The 20,209-nt window shown below is 45.3% G+C and overlaps 2 protein-coding genes across 2 annotated transcripts in view; both read left to right on the forward strand.

Moving 5' to 3' along the window:
• AMACR (alpha-methylacyl-CoA racemase) overlaps positions 1-1,131 on the forward strand; it is a 39,995-nt gene extending 38,864 nt beyond the window's left edge. The window contains exon 6 of the mRNA XM_018563462.1: positions 659-1,131. Coding sequence (XP_018418964.1) covers positions 659-1,068 — 410 coding nt within the window. The 3' untranslated portion in view covers positions 1,069-1,131. The remainder of the gene's footprint in view (positions 1-658) is intronic.
• An 8,482-nt stretch (positions 1,132-9,613) lies between these two features.
• SLC45A2 (solute carrier family 45 member 2) overlaps positions 9,614-20,209 on the forward strand; it is a 103,368-nt gene continuing 92,772 nt past the window's right edge. Inside the window, exon 1 of the mRNA XM_018563460.1 lies at positions 9,614-10,109. Within this exon, the coding sequence (XP_018418962.1) occupies positions 9,653-10,109 (457 nt within the window). The 5' untranslated portion in view covers positions 9,614-9,652. The remainder of the gene's footprint in view (positions 10,110-20,209) is intronic.

The following is a 20,209-nucleotide window of genomic DNA, read 5'->3' on the forward strand; positions in this document are numbered from 1 at the left end:
GCAATGACGTCATCATGCATGCGCGGGGATCTTCTTGATGCCCGCCTTTTTAGTGATGGACACCGGCAGAGAGTGGAGGGGACGTCCACCCAGCGGGATGAGTTATGCCGCCGGGTCCCCTCCTCTCTACTCAAAAAACTCCAATGGTGTCACCTTGGTTCGGGCAAACCGCCCCCGCACCCCTCTTGTGACGCCACTGCTGTGTATACTCTACTTTATAGATATTCAAATGGTGAGATTAGCCTGGAGTAGTTTGCGTCCACCCTCACTCCCAAATAGTCATACTGAAGGTGTTATTTAAAGGCTATAAGTGCACATTTCTGACCATGTCCAAACCTGGTCAGAAGATCGCAGACCCCCCACTTACCTGAATCGTGGGGTTCTTCTCTTCGCAGGCTTATAAATTAAGTGCGGCTGTGTGTGGCTCCTTCCACACAGCAGCATCATCCATGCACAGATCCTTTGGCAGGATCTGTGAAAGGAGAAACTACAAATCCCGTCTGCCACCGAAGCAGAGGGACTTGTAGTTTCAGTGGGACTCAAGTGCTGCAACGTCACCGTACAATCTACAGTATTATGCAAGTAAAGCATTATAATTTCCTGTATGCAGTATTTAGCATATCATGTGGTGATGTATATCCTGTTTGGTTCCTTGCAGGCCTTGACATTGACGACTCTGACCTCCCAAGCCAGATGGACTTGAACGATTGGCCCAAGCTGAAGAAGATATTTACTGAAAGATTCCTGGAAAAGACACAAGCACAGTGGTGTCAGGTGTTTGATGGCACCGACGCTTGCGTGACACCCATTCTGACCTTTGACAATGTAGCGGAGCACCCACACAATAAAGAACGAGGTTCTTTTGTCTGCAATGATGAAGGGGAACTGAGCCCAAGGCCAGCACCAGTCCTTACCAGAACACCCGCTGTTCCTGCAAGCGGCAGGGATCCTTTCGTTGGAGAGCACACGTATGAAATACTTTCTGAAAATGGCTTTTCCGCTAAAGAAATTTCTGATCTTCAGGCTTCCGGAGCTATTGCCTGCAATAAGCCAAAATCGCAATTATAATTTCACTTACAGAACTAGAAACTGAGGAATAATTTAATTTAACAATACTGCCATTGCATTAAAAATTACTTTAAGAAAACTAGTTTTATTACAATTGCAAACAAATATATATTTTTTCAAAATATTTTAAAATAAAAATGAAATGTCTAATTTTCATGGTTGTTCTGGTTATTATGCATGAATTATATTTCATTGTATTTATACTCATTTCTCATGTTAAAGCAAACGATCACACATCTGGCTTCTGTGCCGGGTTTTTCCCTTTGCCCCGTTTCCGTGCCAGATTTCCCCTTTGTCCTAGCTGCTTAGCTGTCAGCCTATAGAAGGTCGCAGGTCTGGGAATCTGGCCTCCACCTTCCCTATTTAGTGTTACTTCACCTGCTGCTCAGGGCTGAGAAAATGAGTCTTTACTAGCTGCTGGACCCTCTGTGTTCCTAGTGAACTTCTGTGTATTCACACTCTGTGTGGACCCTGTCCCAACTTCCTGTGTGCTGCAGTTCTCCGGTGTACCCTGCATCACTGTGTCTCCTTCCTCTGTGAGGTCTCTTTCCCGTCTGCTGAGCTACTGTACCTTACTACTCGTCACCAAGTCCAATATCCCAGTGTTGTTCCCATTGCAGTTTAGTCAGTTGTGTCTGCACAGGTGTGTTAGAGGGCCACAACCTGAGAGCTGCCTTGCAGTGCAACATCCTCACCATTAGAGGCTCTGGAGAAGACCTGGCACTCCCTAGACCCTGCATCTCTTGCACACCCACGTTTACTGTGCAGTCACTCTGTCTCTTGTCCCCAGCGTCCCATCACTCCCAGAGACCTGTGTCCCTGCTTGTTCCAGTTTCAGGCAGCTCTGCAAAACCTGGAGCTCTTGTTCCCCAGCGCCTCGGTTCCCAGACCATGACACAAACATGTCACGAACCTGAGCAATTCAAACTGAGCAGATGATGAAAAGTCCAAAAAGGATTAACTGCATATGAAAACAGTCAGTAGATGTAGCGATGTAGACTTCTGTAGTTATATGTAAGTCTTGACCCTTCCTGTAAGGGTCAACATAAGCCTACCATGCTGCCTCCCAACCCTCCCTGTTCATTTTTTAGGGGAATATTTTTGCATACATTTGCGTTATATATTTTTATACACTTTAAAAAAAATAATTGCAAGAATATGTCATATATTGCATATGAAATGCAATTGCCTGCACTTAGAGCCAGTAAGTGGAACTGCAACCTGTTTGATTACAGAGATTAAAGTGATCAAGGTGCTGAAGGAAAGTGGGGATCAGAGACGTAGAAACAAAGTAACAAAGCAGAGCTTGGAAGAAAAGCTCATAAGAGATCAGGGCAGTAGAAGTTGGGTATTTGAGAAGAACAGAGTAGTAGGAGTTGAATCTCAGAGGAAAGTATGGCAGAGGGAGCTGGGTGTTGGAGGAAAGCAGGTCAAAAGGAGCTGGGTCTAGGAGGAGAGCATGGCAGAAGGTGCTGGGTCTAGGAGGAGAGCAGGGTAGTAAGATCTAAGTGCTGGAGGAGAGCAGGGCAATAGCTGCTGGGTCCCAGAGGAGAGCAGAGCATTGAGAGATATGTCACAGAGTAAAGCAAAACCTGGACCTGGAGTAATTAGAGCTAGTTACATAGGCTGAAAAAGACACAAGTCTATCAAGCTCAACCTAAAACCTGGGTCTTGAAGGTAAGCAGAGTAATTGGAGCTGGATCTCTGAGGAGAGCAACGTGCTTGGAGCTGGGTTTCGGAGAAGAGCAGGGTAGCATGAGCTGGTTCCAAAAACAACCAGGGCAGTGGGAGCTGAATTCCTGGAAAAGGTCAGGCTAATCAAAGTTGGGTCCTGGAGTAGAGAAGGGTATTCAAATCTGGGGTCTCAGCAAAAGCAGGATAGCAGGGTCTCTGGGGAGAGCAGGACAATAGGGGTTGCATCTCTGAGGAAAAGAGGCTAGTAGTAGCTAAATCCTGGAGGAGAACTGAGCACTAAGGGCTGTGTGGCCAAGAAGAGCAAGGGTCTGGGTCCTGGAGAAGAGCAGAGTAGTCGGAGCTGGGTCTTGAGGGACAGCGGGGTATTCAGAGTTAGATTTGATTTTAGGTCTTGGAGGAGAACAGGATAATCGGCTGGATTTTAGAGGAGAGCAGGGTAGTAGAAACTTGTTCCCAGATGAGAGCAGAGTAGTAGGGGCTAAGTCTTGCCAACATCCTCCTCCACCAAATCTAATCCAAAAGTTAGGGATGCGCTCCTAGACAGATGTCAACAGAACAATAATCCCCATTGCAATATTTGCCCTCATTTTCCTGTTCTTGTGGCAACCAATATTTGGAAATTCCTTTACTTTCTGTCCTACTGACATTGTTCACCGCAAAGGTTCCTGAGATTGCATCAGTACACTTAACACGCGCCTCCTGTCACAGTGACCAACTCCCAATACCGAGCAGTCTTTCCCGTCCTGCCCACTTAAACTTGTGAAAAATAAAGAAGCGATCCACAAGTGTACTCTGAATGCTCATTAACCATATACAAATGTGCTTCACTAGCTTTGTACCAGCATGCATGCTTCATCTCTCTTCATCTCTGCAGGGGCAAGTGTATCGGCTAAACAATCATGGATTTGCGGCTGGCTTTTAAAATGAACATAAGACTTGCTGAACTGCAAAGCACTCAAGCAGCTGCAATAACTTAAAAGGAGAAAGAGCTGTAACTTATTTAAAAAAGCAAAGCAAATCTTTATTCATCCTTTTTTTATATAAGCCCTTCTATTTGTGAATATTTCATGCAGGTCACAGATCCTTACTTAACAGTGGGTAATGCAAAGGCAGTCTAATAAGAATGACTCAGCAGATGACAGAAAGGAAGTCTTTAGCTTTGAAAGAGATATTTGACAATTGAAGAGTGAGCTTAAAGTGACATTAAAGTAAAAAAAAATCCCACAAAAAGCCGGGCGTTCGGTCCATGACCATGAGTCATTTTGGTGTCACCCCTCCAATGGTGGCACCCGGGTGCGGGCCGCACCCCCCTTGTGACGCCACTGGCGGAGACACATGTAAGTTTAAACCTTTTTTAATGTTTTTGCATATATCTACTGCTTCCTAGCAATAGGTATATGCAAAAACACACGAGGGTTTAAATACCCTTTAAGGGAGGAGGAGACTTGTAAGACGAGTAATAGATATGTCTCAGAAAGATCCGTTACTCTGACAAATTTTCGGAAATGAGTACATTGGGATGCATCCGAATGACACAAATAACGAATGCAAACCAATACAAATCTCCCATAACAAAAATTTTGGATGCATTCAAATTTCTTTCCCGAATTAAGTTTTATTGTGTTAAGCATCAACTTAAAAAAAAAAAAATAATAATTTTTGTTAGTGGTAGTATGTACGAATATTCGGCAAAGTGACATTTTTTTACAGTCCGCAGAAGAGAGAAAAAAAAGAGTGAGGTTCCCCTCCCGATTTATACCAGACCCTTGATCCGAGCACAGACCCGGCAGGGTAGGAAGGGGGTATACCAGACCCCGTGCCCTCGGCATTGGGAGGGTGTCCCCGTGCAGGTTAAGACAAGGGCCTCTTCCCAACAAATCTGACCCGGTGGTTGTGGTGGTCTAATTTGCATCGGGTTACCCCTTTAATTAAGGGGTCACCAAGATGCCGCCGCCCACCAATTTTTTGTCATTCTATATGTCATGCTGTACGTTCCCTATTCAACACCGCTCCACTCCATATCCAATGCTACACATTCCCTATTCCACAATGCCTCATTCTATAAGCCATGCTATATGTTCCCTATTCCACATCGCCTCATTCTATATGCCATGCTGTAAGTTCCCTATTCCACACAGCTTATCCCATACACAGTTCTGCACGTTCCCTATTCCACACCACCTCATTCTATATGCCCTGCTGTACGTTCCCTATTCCACACCTCCTCATTCTATATGCCATGCTGTGTGTTCCCTATTCCACACTGTCTCATTCTATAGGCCATGCTGTACGTTCCCTATTCCACACTGTCTCATTCTATATGTCATGCTGTACGTTCCCTATTCAACACCGTTCTACTCCATATCCAGTGCTACACATTCCCTATTCCAAAAATGCCTCATTTTATATGCCATGCTATTTGTTCCCTATTCCACATCGCATCACTCTATATGCCATGCTGTACGTTCCCTATTCCACATCGCCTCATTCCATATGCCATGCTGTTTGTTCCCTATTCCACATCGCCTCATTCTATATGCCATGCTGTGTGTTCCCTATTCCACATCCCCTCATTCTATATGCCATGCTGTACCTTCCCTATTCCACACTGCGCCTTTCTACGTGCCATGCGGTATGTTCCCTATTCCACACTGCACCTGCGCCAACCTTACAGGCCCAGCAGCTCTAGTGTATATCTGGGTGTGTGAGAACTGGGAGTCAGAAGTTTGCACTCGCAATTTCAGTGCTTTCCATAGGCTCTATTTACCATAGATACACCCCTGGACAGACCCCTTACATCTACCTTACAAAATGCTGACTAGGCACCGCCCAGTGCTGATCAACACCAATACATTTGCAGAGGGGTTCCCTAGAAACCTCTAATCAGAAAATTGTGTTGGTAGAGTGCTGGACCGGATCCTTGAAGTCAGGTAGAAGTTGTGATTCCAAAACTAAACAAAGCAGTTCCCTGTCATCTGCAGAATCCCTAAGGGTCCCTAGAGAAGTGGAGTGAATATAGGTTAAAAAAATGAGAGCACCACAGCACCTGCAGGAGTCCAGTTCACTTTACTCTGCAAGAGAAAAAAGCCAACGTGTTTTGGGGGCTCAGAACTCCCACTTCATCTGGGCTTACAATGCCGCCAATGATAAAGGATGGAACTGGACGGATAATATTTTTAGGAGGGGGTTGCAATGGTAAATGGGTCACCAATCAGGCAGCACCTGTTTATAGCTGCATCCCTATAAATTATATGTGTGTGTGTGTGTGTGTGTGTATAAATTCTTGTGTATTGTTGCTGTACAGTTGCTTTAATGTTGCTAAAAATTTTATTGAAGTCAATATTTTTTCAGAAATCACTCAGCTCATCCTTAGCAGTAAGGAGGGCTGGTTCGTACAATGCTGGACAAATCCCAGTAGCCAATGCTGCAAAGAAGGACTCTGGGCAAATAGAAACTCACCCATGCCACCTCCGAACTGCAAGGGTTAACAGGTAATTTTGTCTATGGGACTCAATTAAACCCGTTTTACTTAACTGATCCCGCCTCCTGTGGTGACCAGTGCTCAACTCTCTTCCCCTCCACTCCAGCTGTGGAATGACCCTCAGCGTCCTCATGTCTATGAACCTGCATAACACGTGATGACGTCAGTGGTCCTCATTACACCCGATCTCAGGGTAGAAAAGGCTGCGGAGACTGGTCTAGCCCCTAGACCAAAACAAGCACTTAACCCTGGCACTATGGGGGCTAGCCCCACTGCAAGGGTAAGTTTTTCATTCGCCCGGAGTCCTTCTTTTAAAATGACAGCTGGCCCCTAACTGTTGAGGGTTTCTCTAGTTTTTGCCTTTGAAACTGGCTCCTAAAACAAAAATCCTGCTGGCTCCTGGACTGGACAGACTGGCTCCTGAATTCCATATAATTAGCCCACTCCTGGGTTAGTGGTATGAGAGATGTGGGAAATGCTGATCACTGAATTCTGTATAATTACATTCATTTAGAGCTGTGTTGTCAGATGGAAGAATCTGGTTGACACCAGAGGTATTTTCACTCGGAGGTCATACTACATGTGACCCCAACGTGATGTGCTGGAATTCTGACTTCCCCTGGGCACAAGGAACGAGTTCACTCAATGCTTACACATGCTTGACGTCCTACACTGTGTGCTGTGTCCCTTTTCCCTGCACAGTCTTCCATCTTCATAGTCTGAGATGCAGGTTTGATTAAATAAGTGTATTGTGATATAAAGTGTATCTTTTTCTTGCTTTGGATGGAGTAGGGAAGGTATAAATCCCTGTCCGTTTTTTATTCCCAAGTCCCGCCTGGAGAGATTCACCCACCCTGCCCTAATGATTATTGCCCGGAATAGAAAGTGTGGAGAAATCCAAAATGTTACAGTTGTAACAGGAACAGGAGTAGAAGGGGGATCTTCCAATTCCCCTTCTATTCCTGCACACATGTACCTGTGACAACTGCCTAAGAGGGGGTGTACCCTCAATTTGGAGAGAGAGATTTCTCTAAGATTTCCTGTTCACACCTTCACGTTCCGTGAATATGCATCGTATCTGCGCGCATTTTTTCTGCAAGTTTGCCGCACGTTGCCCATTGGTTTCAATGGGTGCCTCACGTGCAGCGAACATGGGAAAGTAGCTCATGTAGCAGATTCTGCTACAGGCATACCATGTTTGTTTTTTTCACCATGCGTTTACCTTTTAAAAGCAGGCTCCACCCACTACAGAAAACTACAGGAGGAGGCGGAGACAAGACCAGTCACCCTTCGCTCGGAGAGAGAGCAGCAGTGAACAGTCTTTATTACAGGAAGCTCCTGCACAGGAGGAAAGTGCAAGAGTTGTTTCATGCAGGATTTCTGCACAGATGTGGAAGAAATACACAAAGGGCACCAAAATTCAAGTAAGAATACTCAAGTCTCATGTATTCAGACATTATTTGTTCAGCCTGCAGTTTGGCTTTAAAGTGACCTTGTCACAAGGCAAGTATGGGGGTGCCATTGCTGGTCTCTGGAAGAAAATGCCAGTTGCCTGGCTGAGTTTAACTTAAACAACTCTGAGCAATATAAAATCTTAACCCTTACAGTGGGGCTACCCCAGCACTGCAAGGGTTAAGCGCTCGTCTTGTCTAGGGAACTAAAATAACAGAGATATACTCACCCAAACCGTGAAAGGAAAGGTTATAACCCCTCTGTATCCCATGGGGGAGATTTCCTTTTACTTCCTGTCCAGTAGTCACAACAGGAAGTGAGAGGAAATCCCCGGTGATCTGATTTAGTGTCCCCATTGGAAACTGCAGAACGAGCGGGAGCTGTATCAGCCGCCAGCGCGTTCTGCGCATGCATGCCGCCATTTTGGAGTATATCTTGGTATACACCAAGATGGCAGCACCCGAATATGTGGGCACCGCCATCTTGATGTATACCAAGATAGACTCCAAAATGGCAGTGGAACACACTGGTGGCCGATCTGGCCGCCGCTCACTCTGCGAATAACGTCACCCATAACGTGGTGTCATGTGACGTTATGCACCCTGCCTCCAAGATGACGGTGGGCATGCGCAGAACGTGCACGCGGCCAATATGGCCGCCGTGCATTCTGATAATGAATTTTTATTTGCCCGAATATCGTTTTAGTATATTTGGGTATATAAAAAAATAAATCATTATTTCCGATTTGGACGAAACGCCGAATCAACTGAATTTTGTTGATTTGCAGGTTCGTCCGAATCCGAATGCACATGTCTATATAATATATCCTTGTAGTGATGGCCGGTGGGGGTCACATAGGAGGTGAAGGCCGCCGACTTCCCTGATAAGAGCGTCATATCCATGATACAGAGATTCTGCAGAGACAGCACATACAGGACTCAAAACCCGGGCTGTCCAAGTGAATCCGGGACAGGTGGCAACCCTAGGGCCTGGCAATGCATGAAAACACATTGAAATGCACTCTATATGTGTTTTCATCTGATATGGGCCTCACAGTACATCAAAACGCACAGAAAAATAAACACGCCTCTTTTTTCAAAACGCAGAGCAAAGATGTAAACGGGCTCATTGATGAACACGTGTTCCTATGACCCATGCCTTGTTTTGAGTTCTGACACGAGCTCTAAAAACGCAGAGGTGTGAACAAGTCCTTACCCCTTTATTAACTCTTATAGCCAAGGTCTCATATTCTATAATGATTCAGCGGACAATCACAGGTCAGTCACGCTTTCCAGAATTGTGGCTATGAGCTAGACACGTAACCCCGCAAAAAATGTATTTAGTTTTGGATCGATTCAGATTTTTATGCCTTTTGTTTTTCACATCCGAAATTCAATTCGGTTTCTGATTTGGATGTTGTATCTGTCCCAATTTTCATTTCAGAATGATCCACAACAGGAAGTCACATGACCGTGCCTGTAATGCAACCCCCAAGAGCCAAAAAAAAAATCTGATTTGCCAGAAAACAGTCACATGTCCGATTCAGTTTCGTTTTGATTTGGATCCGAATTTTTGTTAAATGAGCAGCACCGAATGTACGGATTTAATGAAATTCATACGAATATCCATTCGGAACAAAACAAAATTGACATGTCTACTAAAGGCAGCAATCTACAGTTGCATCCATAATGGCAGCTGCATTGGATGGGAAGGAATGAGTGTGTTCATCTTGTGATATCCCGGCTCCCTGTGAATGAATAGTTTGTAAACAGAGAGTAGGCAGCCCGGGGAAGTGGAATGGTTTGCAGATTAGAACATTCACATGATTATTTCTTTTCCTCTCTCTCTCTAACTTGTGATCTTCCAGCTGTGAAAGGACTGCAGTCACGCCTCTCATAAAAAGCGGAGTGGAAGTTTGATCCTCCTCCACAACTAATCAGCAGTCACTGGACCACCATGACACTCTCCAAAGATGTAGAGATTCAGCAGCCCGCAGCCCACATGGACAGCGTGAGCCTACGTCCACCTCGCAAGGACATGGAGTTCGCCAGCAGCGGTGGCAGCAGCCTTGAGCAGATGGATGGGGGGGTCTTTCAACTTGTGGAGCCCCCTAGAAGGTCCACTGGCAGGCTGATCATGCACAGCATGGCCATGTTTGGGAGGGAGTTCTGCTACGCCGTTGAAGCGGCCTTCGTGACTCCGGTTTTGCTCAGTGTGGGCCTACCTAGGAGTTTGTACAGCTTTGTTTGGCTCATCAGCCCCCTCCTGGGGTTCGTTCTACAGCCAGTGGTGGGCTCCGCCAGTGACCACTGTCGCTCCCGCTGGGGGAGACGCAGACCCTATATTCTCGCGTTGGGGATTTTGATGGTTTTGGGGATGACGTTGTATCTCAATGGAGACACGGTCATATCTGGTAAGTCAAGCCCTACTTTATTTATTATATTACAGGATTTATATAGTGCCAACAGTTGACATGCCGCTTTACAAAATAAACGCAGTACAGTTATAATACAAGAGGATTAGGAGGGTCCTGATCATGAGAGCTTACAATCTAAAAGGGGAGGGGGTGATGTATTTTATCCCATGATGCTACAGCTACACGTGTGGTTTTGTTTTTTAGTTGCTTAATCACACTACTAAGCCGCCATTCACATATCTGCGATGCGGGAGCTTGGCGATACTGCAAGCCATCCTGCACAGCATTTTGCAAAGTTAGGTGCCCTGCAGTGTCATTACCTTTTTAATGGCACCCCTGCGCACCTATCCATCGCATGTGCGTTGCATAGCACCACATCGCATAGTAACCCCGCGGAGGGCACATGAGTGTGAAATGCAGGAGCCAGTTTGTCCAATCCAGGAGTCGGCTCCATTGACACCAACTAGAGAAAACCTAGGTGCCAGCTGTCCTTTTTGGAGGGCATTGGCAACCTGGCTCCTAGGATTTGTCCAGCCCTGTAGTAAACTATCACCATGTGGTATGATGCATCATCGAAGAGATGTAAATGGAGACTAAGGCCGGCCTTGTTGACACATGCTCCACCTATGTTGTGGAAGTGTATACACTTGCCTTTAAAGTCCTCACCTTCTCATAATGCTAATTGCCTAGAAGTAATACTTATACAAGGACTTCATCTTTGAATGAGATGATGCGTGGTCCTATATGGGTTGGACTTGATGAACTTATGTCTTTATCCAACACCAAATACTATAACACTTTTTAGGACGCTGGCTTTGAATAAGTACACTGGGAGTTCTGACTTGCTGTATGCTGTTCTGAATTGTTAACTCTGGAAGTAATATTTTTAGAGCCAGCCAGGCAACTAGCTTTTTCAAAGTAGGGTCAGCAATGACAGGCCCTATATTTCACCTGGGCCTTGTACATATGGGCTATAAGTCTTAATGAGAGAGCTCGCTGTCACTTTAATGAAGCTGCTAGCAGGCTTCAGAGCTAATTAAAGCTCATTGAAAGCCTGCTGTCTAGTAATCGTCATTTTCGCATGTTAATTTTATTGCTGTCAAATAGGGGCTAACAGATGCAGTGTAGATATGTGCGATTTTTGTTTAGTTCTGAATTGAAATCCGTACGAGTTTCTGTAAATTCGGATGCATCCGAATTTCTGAATGACCGAAATAATCCGAATTTTTGATTGCTAAATTCAGATAGACGAATTTCATTCGGAACTAAACACAGCAAGGGGCGCTATGGCTTCTCTGCACGTGTATCTCAAATGAAAACAAAGTAACAGAATATTGTTACAAAATGTAAAAAATGAGAGATCTGTGTTATTTTGCAGCAGCCCCTGCTTCTTTGAGGACACTTCCATCCCCAATGTAAATCTGCTTCTAGGTTCCCCCTCTCATAAAGGGGCACCCAGATGCCGCCCCCCCTCCCTTGTGAATTAGTGCAGAGTACTTGTACCCCTACTCTTCCAATTCTGAGGGCATGTGCTCGCTCGTCCCCCCTTCCTGCCCTACCAGGCTGCTGCCCACATTAAGGGATTTCAGGGGGGACCCCATGGTTTGTTTAATGGACCTGCATTAAATGTGATGACATCAGTGTTCCTTAGACCATCCAAGCCCAGGAGAGGAGAGCCTGTGGGGACCGATCTAGCAGCCAGGAGGAACCAGCAGGACCAAGGATCAGGTGAGTACATCTGCTCTATTTGATCCCCTAGACAAAAATGAGCACTTAACCCTTGCAGTGTGGGGGTAGTGGGAAGCTGGAGTTTTTTTTCCCCCCTCTAAATTCCTCACGTTGAGTGCTCAGTGATGATGAACCTGGGCTTGGTGCAAAACTTTGACCAACACCCCTCAGTTGCAGCAGGCACATGCCCTGCTTCTCAGCTACACGTCACAATGAGCACAGATTGTCCCTGCCACAACTGATGCCACTGATTGGGCCGGGGGTGGCGGTCATTGTTTTGAGCAGGCTTGGGCAAACTGAGTTCACACCAAGCCCAACTCATCACGAACGCTGGAGAACCCAGTTCTCGGAAGCCCTCGCAAAACTGTTAGACCCCCCCCCCCTCCTGGGCCAATCAGTTACATAGTATTTGAGGTTGAATAAAGACCTAAGTCCATAAAGTCCAACCTATTGCTGATGTGTGCGTATGTATATATGTATGCATACATACATACATACATACATACACACACACACACACACACACACAGGTCCTTGTATCAGTTCATTCTTAAGTGTACCTGTACACCTGTATGTTATGGTGTTAACGTGAACATGTTTAAATTTAGTAGTCGTGTCTCATAGCTCTGGTCCTCCATTCCCCTAATTAGTTTGGTTGCCCTCCGCTGGACTCTTTCAAGCTCAAGGACATCCTTTCTGTGGACTGGTGACCAAAGCTGGACCGCATACTACCAGATGAGGCCGGACCAACGATCTATAAAGTGGCACAATTATAGACTTGTCTCTGCAATAAATCCCCTTCTTAATACAGGACAGGACTCTACTTGCTTTGTTTACTGCAGCCTGGCACTGCAAGCTATTAATCAATCTGTGGTCTACTATGACCCCCAAATCTTTTTCTATTTCTGACTTCCCTAGTGGCATACCCATGATTGTATAGCCCATTTGCTTATTTTTAATCCCAAAGAGCATTACTTTGCATTTATCGACAAAACTTAAAGTGATATTAAACCCTCAGATTTTTGAACATAAACCAATACTATAATGTGTGCCTTACTGTAATTCATGGTAGTTTCCCTTCTCTTTGCTGCTCTTCCTTTTTTATATCCTCATGTCTTCTCATGCTTGGGGAGAACTTCCCTTTGCAGCTGAGTGCCTCTTCCTGTAGTGCTGGTTAAGGTTGTGAACCTGCACACAGACGCCATGTATCCATTCCTGAGACAAGGCAGTCTGCTGCAAAACAGAAGCTCTGCCCAGCATGAAAACAGATACAGATTTAAAAGGAAGAGCAGCAAAGAGAAGGGAAACAACCATTACAGTATTGTTTTATGTTAAAAAAATCTGAGGGTTTAATGTCACTTTAAGTTTTGTCTTTGTAGTATCTCGGTTTCCGTCAACCACTGAAGTATATTTTGTGCTGAACTATGTGTTTTATCATGTACGTCAAACGCGTTTCCCTCCTGAGTGTATACTGAGGAGAAAAACGTGTTCAGCGCCTCGGCCCTCCTTGTCATTTGTGACTATCCTCCTGTTTTTGCCCTTTCAGCTGAGACATTCCTTGCCCTGCAGCTACACGTCGCAAAGGGATGGGGAATGCCCCTGCCACAACTGATTGGGCTGGGAGGGGGGTGTGTTGGTCACAGTTTTGCGTTGGATTGGGTAAACACCGGCAAACTGGGTTTGCTCCAAGCCTCTGTATGCATCTGTACAAGCTTGCCATACACATTGCTTTTTCACATACTAAAGCCCACATGTACAAGGCCCTATACAGGATTCCTTTCAGCTTGTAGAGCCAAGTCTAATTGCATTTCTTTAAAAGTGTAATTGCACATTGTTAAAGCATTTTAAAAGCTTGGTCTTAAGTGTTTTTGCACAGGTATCAAGCTTCAGACGTATTTGTTTTGGCCCTTGCAAAGCAGTTCTTCAGATGCGTAAACACTTGTGCCTTCCATTTCCAGCCTTTTACATTGAAGTCTATGGAGCTCAAAAATGCACGCACGTGCCTCTTCAAGTGACCCAGCATAGAAATATGAACAGCTTCAATAGGCGTGTCAATGTTGAGCATTGTGCATACAGAAATATGCGACAACACACAACAAAAAAAACTTAGGTGTGAATGGGGCCTAAACAGCAGTGTGTGCAGCCAAGTTTTAACAAAGCTGTTTGGGGGTTCCTTGAAGCCTTTAACCCTTTAGCTACCAGAGTGGTTTTTGTCTTTTATGCACACATTTTAAATTGCTTAAACTCTCCCCTGAGTTATATATTTCCTGAAAGCAAAGCCCCTGTAGAATAAAATGGCGGCAGCTGCAAATTTTGATCTTGCATAATATTAGCGCAGCTCTTTATCATGTCCACATTTTCAATAAAAAATAGACAAGTTGGTTTTAGTGCGCAAAATCTCAATATAATACCCAATCGTTTCTAAATATAAAAGATGAGGTTGTGCCGAGTAAATAGTTACCCAACATGCCAAGCTTAAAAATTGTGGGCACCTGCGAAACGGTGCAAATAATACGGGATCTTAAATTGTACAAATATTATAAGGACCTGTACAGGACATCAGTTTAGAGGTAACTGTGAATATTGGCTCTAGACTTATTCCTCTCACTCTGTCGCATGCGGCAATATCTAAGGTATGGCACAATCGTTTTCATACGTAAGGTATGGCACAATCGTTTTCATACGTAGGCAGACCTGACGCATGTTTGTATTAGTATGTGCATGTTGACTGGGGCTTAAAAAAAAAAATTGGGGGGCTATTTTTACTTTTATTTAACTTAATTTTGTATCTACTTAATTGTTATCACATAGGGGGGCTCACAAGCATAGGACGTCACAGGTTCTCTTTAAGGTTAGACTAGGGGTCTATTGGACTCCTAATATCACCTTTGCACTTCTCTAGCCGGGGAATGACCGCTAAGAATCCGGAAATTATGCAATCCGTGCCGCATTCAGCGGGGAAGAAATCAGCAAATGGATGTTCGCTGGTCTCTGCGCTACCCAATTATACCCATGGTACAGATCCCAAGGCCACAGGAGGGCAGCGGAGCCAAGGAAGAACGGTGGGGTGGGGGTAGTTCCTAGGTTTACTGGCCCCTGGAAGTGATCTGGCAGCTTTTTAGTCGGCTTTATACAGGTGAACAATGATAGCCGCCGGGAGTCTGTTTTTATAGGGGCCCAAAGCCAGTGTAATAATGCTTACAGTGCTGGCAGGGAAACGGTCAAAGCACTCCAACTACAGTGTGAGGAAGTTAAACATATGAATTTGGCCTCATTCAGATGTCTTAAACGGGTCGTGGTCTGGCAAGTGTACTGCGGAAACCTGTGATCGGTATCCCAGGTTCTTATAAGCAGTGGCTGCAGATAGATTGTGTCCAGGACCGCATATCTCTCCCTAACTGCAGTTTTTACTTCAGGGCTCAGGCTTGCTTTCCTAACCCTTTTCTATCACAAATGGGACTTGTCAGGGGTGTCCCTTGTCACTTATTTATGTTCTCTATGATAATGGAACCCTTGGCTGTGGCTTTTAGGAATAACTTCAATATTCGAAGAATACCTGTAGGTGAATCTACTCGTAACATCTTCAGTTCATAGGACAGGCTCTGAGAAAGTGGTGCCAAAAGTAAATCCACATTCACAGGGCTGAGTGACACTGTGTCAGTGCATTGAGGAAGTACACTCTATGGACATCTTCAATATGTAAGTTTACAAACTTCTAGATGGATCTGTTTATTAGGAGTGCGATAGAACTTATGGAAACTCAATATAGAAAGACAGATTTATTTTTAGATTTTGACCATAGACAACCTTTTAGATATTTGTTATTACTATCCTATCATCTATCCTATCATCTATCCTATCATCTATCCTATCATCTATCCTATCATCTATCCTATCATCTATCCTATCATCTATCCTATCATCTATCCTATCATCTATCCTATCAATCTATCCTATCAATCTATCCTATCAATCTATCCTATCTATCTATCCTATCTATCCTATCCATCTATCCTATCATCTATCCTATCTATCCTATCTATCTATCACAGACCTGTGTGGGCTAAGACTGTGTGCAACAGAGCTGTGTGGTCACTTCTGACATATAAGGACACACAGGCTCTGTGCAGCAGTGTACAGAGAGACTGACCTGGGTTGCTGAATTGGAGAGGACCCGATCGAGTGCCTAAAGGGAGGTCCGGTGACGCGGTTACCGCAAAGGACGTCGAGGCCTAGTCGCACGGCCGATCCAGCCAGCCCAGCAGAGGGAGCCAGACGGAGCCAACTGAGACGACGGCAAACATCCTGGATGAGGGAAAACCTCTTGCCAGGGACCCAGACGACTTCCCCATACTTCGCCTGAACTGAAGATAGAGGGCGGACGTCCAGCTTCTGCTAGCAGTCTTCATATCTTTCCAACTGGCCTGAGGATTGGTGAGAGGACTTTGGCCACATTGACAACCTGTTCATACCTGCACTACAGTAGGGGCCCCAACGCCGGCTAGCTTAGGACACCACTACTGGCCAGTAGTTTAGGAAGGGTTGGGCATTGCCAAAGGGAAACCTTAAAGGGACATACACCCCATTCAAGGGAGGACATTTAAAGACAATTGGCCTTGCACACAAGTGCTGACAGGAGATAGCTGCAGTTACTGAGTTGCAGAGCGCCCTAGCCTATTGCTACACATTTTGTTTGTGATCAGTGTCGTGTCATTACTATTGTATTATATTTCTTCATTCCTGATTTGTCAGTAAATCTGCTATAAGATCAATTTATGGTGTGTTGGTGTGCTTCGGATCCACGATTTGGGCGGTACATTGGTGCAGGGGGATAGAAATATCCGGTTATTCAGCGGCTCCTTCGGGGGTGAGCGCTACAACTATATTATTAAATATATTTATTAATGAATTTGCCCTTTTATAACCTTATTAAGAGGTGTTCAGTCCCTGGTGCCCAACCTGTGGTCTTTTGTCTCTTGTCAGTGCTTCTGCTGTTTTTTTTAGCTCTTTTGTAATTATGTTTTATTAGTCTTTTTATAATGGAGATACAAGTCAGATGTACCACAAGCAATTTTTTAGGAAGCTGAAGGGAGCACAGATGTGGAAGCATTAATTTTATAGAGGGGCTGTAATAGAAAAGATCTCTAGTTTCATGTAACATGCTTCCAGTCTATGGCTGTGTGCTAAAACAGCATTTCTCCACTTCTATTTTTGTTTTCAAAAACAAAAAAGGCGGAGTTTTCTATGTATTTGCAATAATACGGTCAGGACTAAAACATGTATTTTTTTTTTTATTTTTTTTAAAGTGGCATCTAAAATTGCATACATCTTCAATTCTCATTTTTAGCTAGCAAGTGGAGCTCTAGGCTCATTTCATTTTCCAGGCTCTCTTATCTTCTTGTTGAAAAAAATCATGCTGGTTATAGAGCTCAATAGTTTCACTCAGTTACACACGGAAATGAAAAAAACTGCAGAGGCTTCTAATTATCTCTCTCTATCTCTTATCTTTGTCCTGTTTTAGCTACCAAGTTTCAATTAGAGAGAGGCAGTCTGAAGGTAGGCAACTTCTGCTGTACTCCTGTCTTTCTTTAGAAAATCCATAGTCCTCTGTGAACCCTGTATACTGGGTACAGCATTAAATCTTTGTTTACAACAAATGCATGGTACTTCCAAGGGATCGGTAGGTCCCGGATAACAGTAGTTTCTGGTTGCTTGATGGTTAATAACTCTCAAGCAACCATCCCCATGGCTCCCATGCTTTCCCCCGCAGCCCCATTTACCTGCTCGCTAGTTTCCGCCGCCGACAGGTGAATGGAAGCAGCTGGGAGCAATAGCCAAACTAGAAAAACATGGTACCTGCATGAATCTATAACCAGCCTTTATGGCAGGGCGCACATGGGAAGGCTTACAACAATACAAAAGACAAAAAATCCCCTGCCATAAAGGCTGGTTATAGATTCATGCAGGTACCATGTTTTTCTAGTTTGACTATTTTGGATGTGGGGACGCACTGGGGGTCCCAGCGTGCATTTTTGGTTGCTGGGCCTACAGTGCATCCCTGCACCTTATAAGGAGGAGTAGGCTACCTCCTGGTACACCTGCATGCAATTTATCGACTGCATTAATATGCTCACACTTGGAGACTCGGATACATAGAGTTAGGACCACACTTTGCAGAGGTGCCTTGGCGCGGCAGTGTGGCTTCTACATATTTTTGGCCAAAAGTTTGTGCAACTAAAACCTCTGTTTTTAACGCATACTGTTGACAGGGTAATTTGTTTTGTTGCAGGCTAGCTGGGGATTTTTAGTGTTTTGTATGGGAGCAATAGCCAACCTGCTATTGACTACAGCAAATTGCAATAGCTGTCTGACTATTGAAGCCCCGCCCATTGAGCAGGGGAGCAGCTCTGACAAAGTTCTCTCTCAGGTCCGCTCCTCTGCTCAGTGGGTGGGAACAATAGCCAGCCTGCTATTGCAATTTGAAATGGCCAATAGGAGGCTGGCTATTGAAACCCCCTAGCTCTCTATGGTCCTATCCTCTGCTTAGTGGGTGTGGTTTCTATAACTAGCCTGCTATTGGCCATTTCAAATTGCAGTAGAAGGCTGGCTATTGAATCCCCACCTACTGAGCAGAGAAGCGGACCTGAGAGAGAACTTTGCTCAGCGGGCAGGAACAATAGCCAGCCTGCTATTGCCTTTGAAATGGCCAATAGCAGGCTGGCTATTTCTCCCCATTGTTTACATTCTGCTGCCAACCATGGAATCTAGCCACCAGTAAGATGGAAACAAAGAATTTCATTAGCAAATAAATAAATGTAACGCTGAATGTAATGCTAACAAATGTTTTTGTGTGCACCAAGCAACCAATAGTTTTTTAATGCACATCAAGCCACCAGCAAAAAAAAAAAAACAGTACAATGGAAAGCTTTAAAATACTTGATTTTTCTGTCTTTTACCTGCCCTTTTTAGGTAGGTTGGTTTAATAGGTTGTGTAGTAATTGATGCCATTAAGTTACAAAGTACTTTTGCTGAATGGCAACCAGCTATGGAAGACTACAAATCCCAGTAATGCATTACACATGCAGAATGATATGAAGCTACATACTTTGTGCTGATCCAGGGTGCCGGCCTGCTGTGCGGAGTCACAAGAGGGATGCGCGGGGTCCCAGATGGGTCTCAGGAGGTCTGTGGAGGATCTCAGGACTGTGCGGGGTCTCGAGGGCTCCTCTGCACTCTCTTCTATGAAGTATTGAAAGGCTGCTCCAGAGGCAGGCGAATTGGCCATAGTAAGTTGAGCCCTGCAGATGTGAGAAGCCACACACTCCGCACATGGGAACCGCAGCTCACTGCTGTCCAGGAAAACGTAGGCTTTTTGGGCTAGCAGTGAGCTACAGGTGTTGCTGGGGCAGACTTCTTGCGGCCTGGGCTCGGTGTGCGGGAAGGGGGTGTAGCACGCAGGTGGTGTAGATGGGTTGCAGGTGTTTGGTGGGATGCATTTCTGAAGGCGGTATCGGCGGCTTGTTATGCGGCACAGTTATGAGTGATGAGCTTCATTATGTGTGTGATCAGCGCTGATCCTGGTTGCTTTGTGATAACACACATACACACCTTGCAGCTACAGAGTACCACCATCGCTCATAGCACAGGGGGCACGCACGCACACAGAACACGGGCAGGCACACAACATGCGCGCACACACACACAGAACAGGGGGCAGGCACACACACACAGAACAGGGGGCAGGCACACGCACGCAGAACAGGGGGCAGGCACACGCGCGCACACACACAGAACAGGGGGCAGGCACACACACACACACACACACACACACACACACACAGAACAGGGGGCAGGCACACATACACAGAACAGGGGGCACGCACACACAGAACAGGGGGCACATGCATACCTCGCAGCTCCAGAGTACTGTGCATATCGGAGAACAAGGGCAGGCATCTCTCAAACACTCCTCCTACAGTCCACAAGCTGGCCAGGAGGACTTACTGCAAGGCACATGTCACGGCTCTCGGGTAGATCAGCGCACACAGCAGGGGGCGGGTACTCCTCTCATATGCTCTTCCTACACTCCACACACTGGCCGGGAGAACTCATGCCAGGGGTGACGAGTACAGTCAGCACTCGCAGCAGAGAACTGGGGGCGGGGTTTGTTTTACACTAACGGGAGCGCCGTCCATCCACCGGTTATATGATTTTTCATGCCCCACTCCTCTGGCGCCCTCAGGCGGCCGCTTGTGTTGCCTTGCACTTGCGCCGGGCCTGTGTTTGTGTGTATATTATAATATAATTTTTCCTTTTTTTTTTTTTTTTTTTTTTTTTTTTATGAGGTTTTTTTTTCCTTTTGTTGTTAA

The sequence above is a fragment of the Nanorana parkeri genome, unplaced genomic scaffold, assembly GCF_000935625.1.
Source record: "Nanorana parkeri isolate BGI_ZX_2015 unplaced genomic scaffold, ASM93562v1 scaffold666, whole genome shotgun sequence".
Taxonomy (NCBI): Eukaryota; Metazoa; Chordata; class Amphibia; order Anura; family Dicroglossidae; genus Nanorana; species Nanorana parkeri.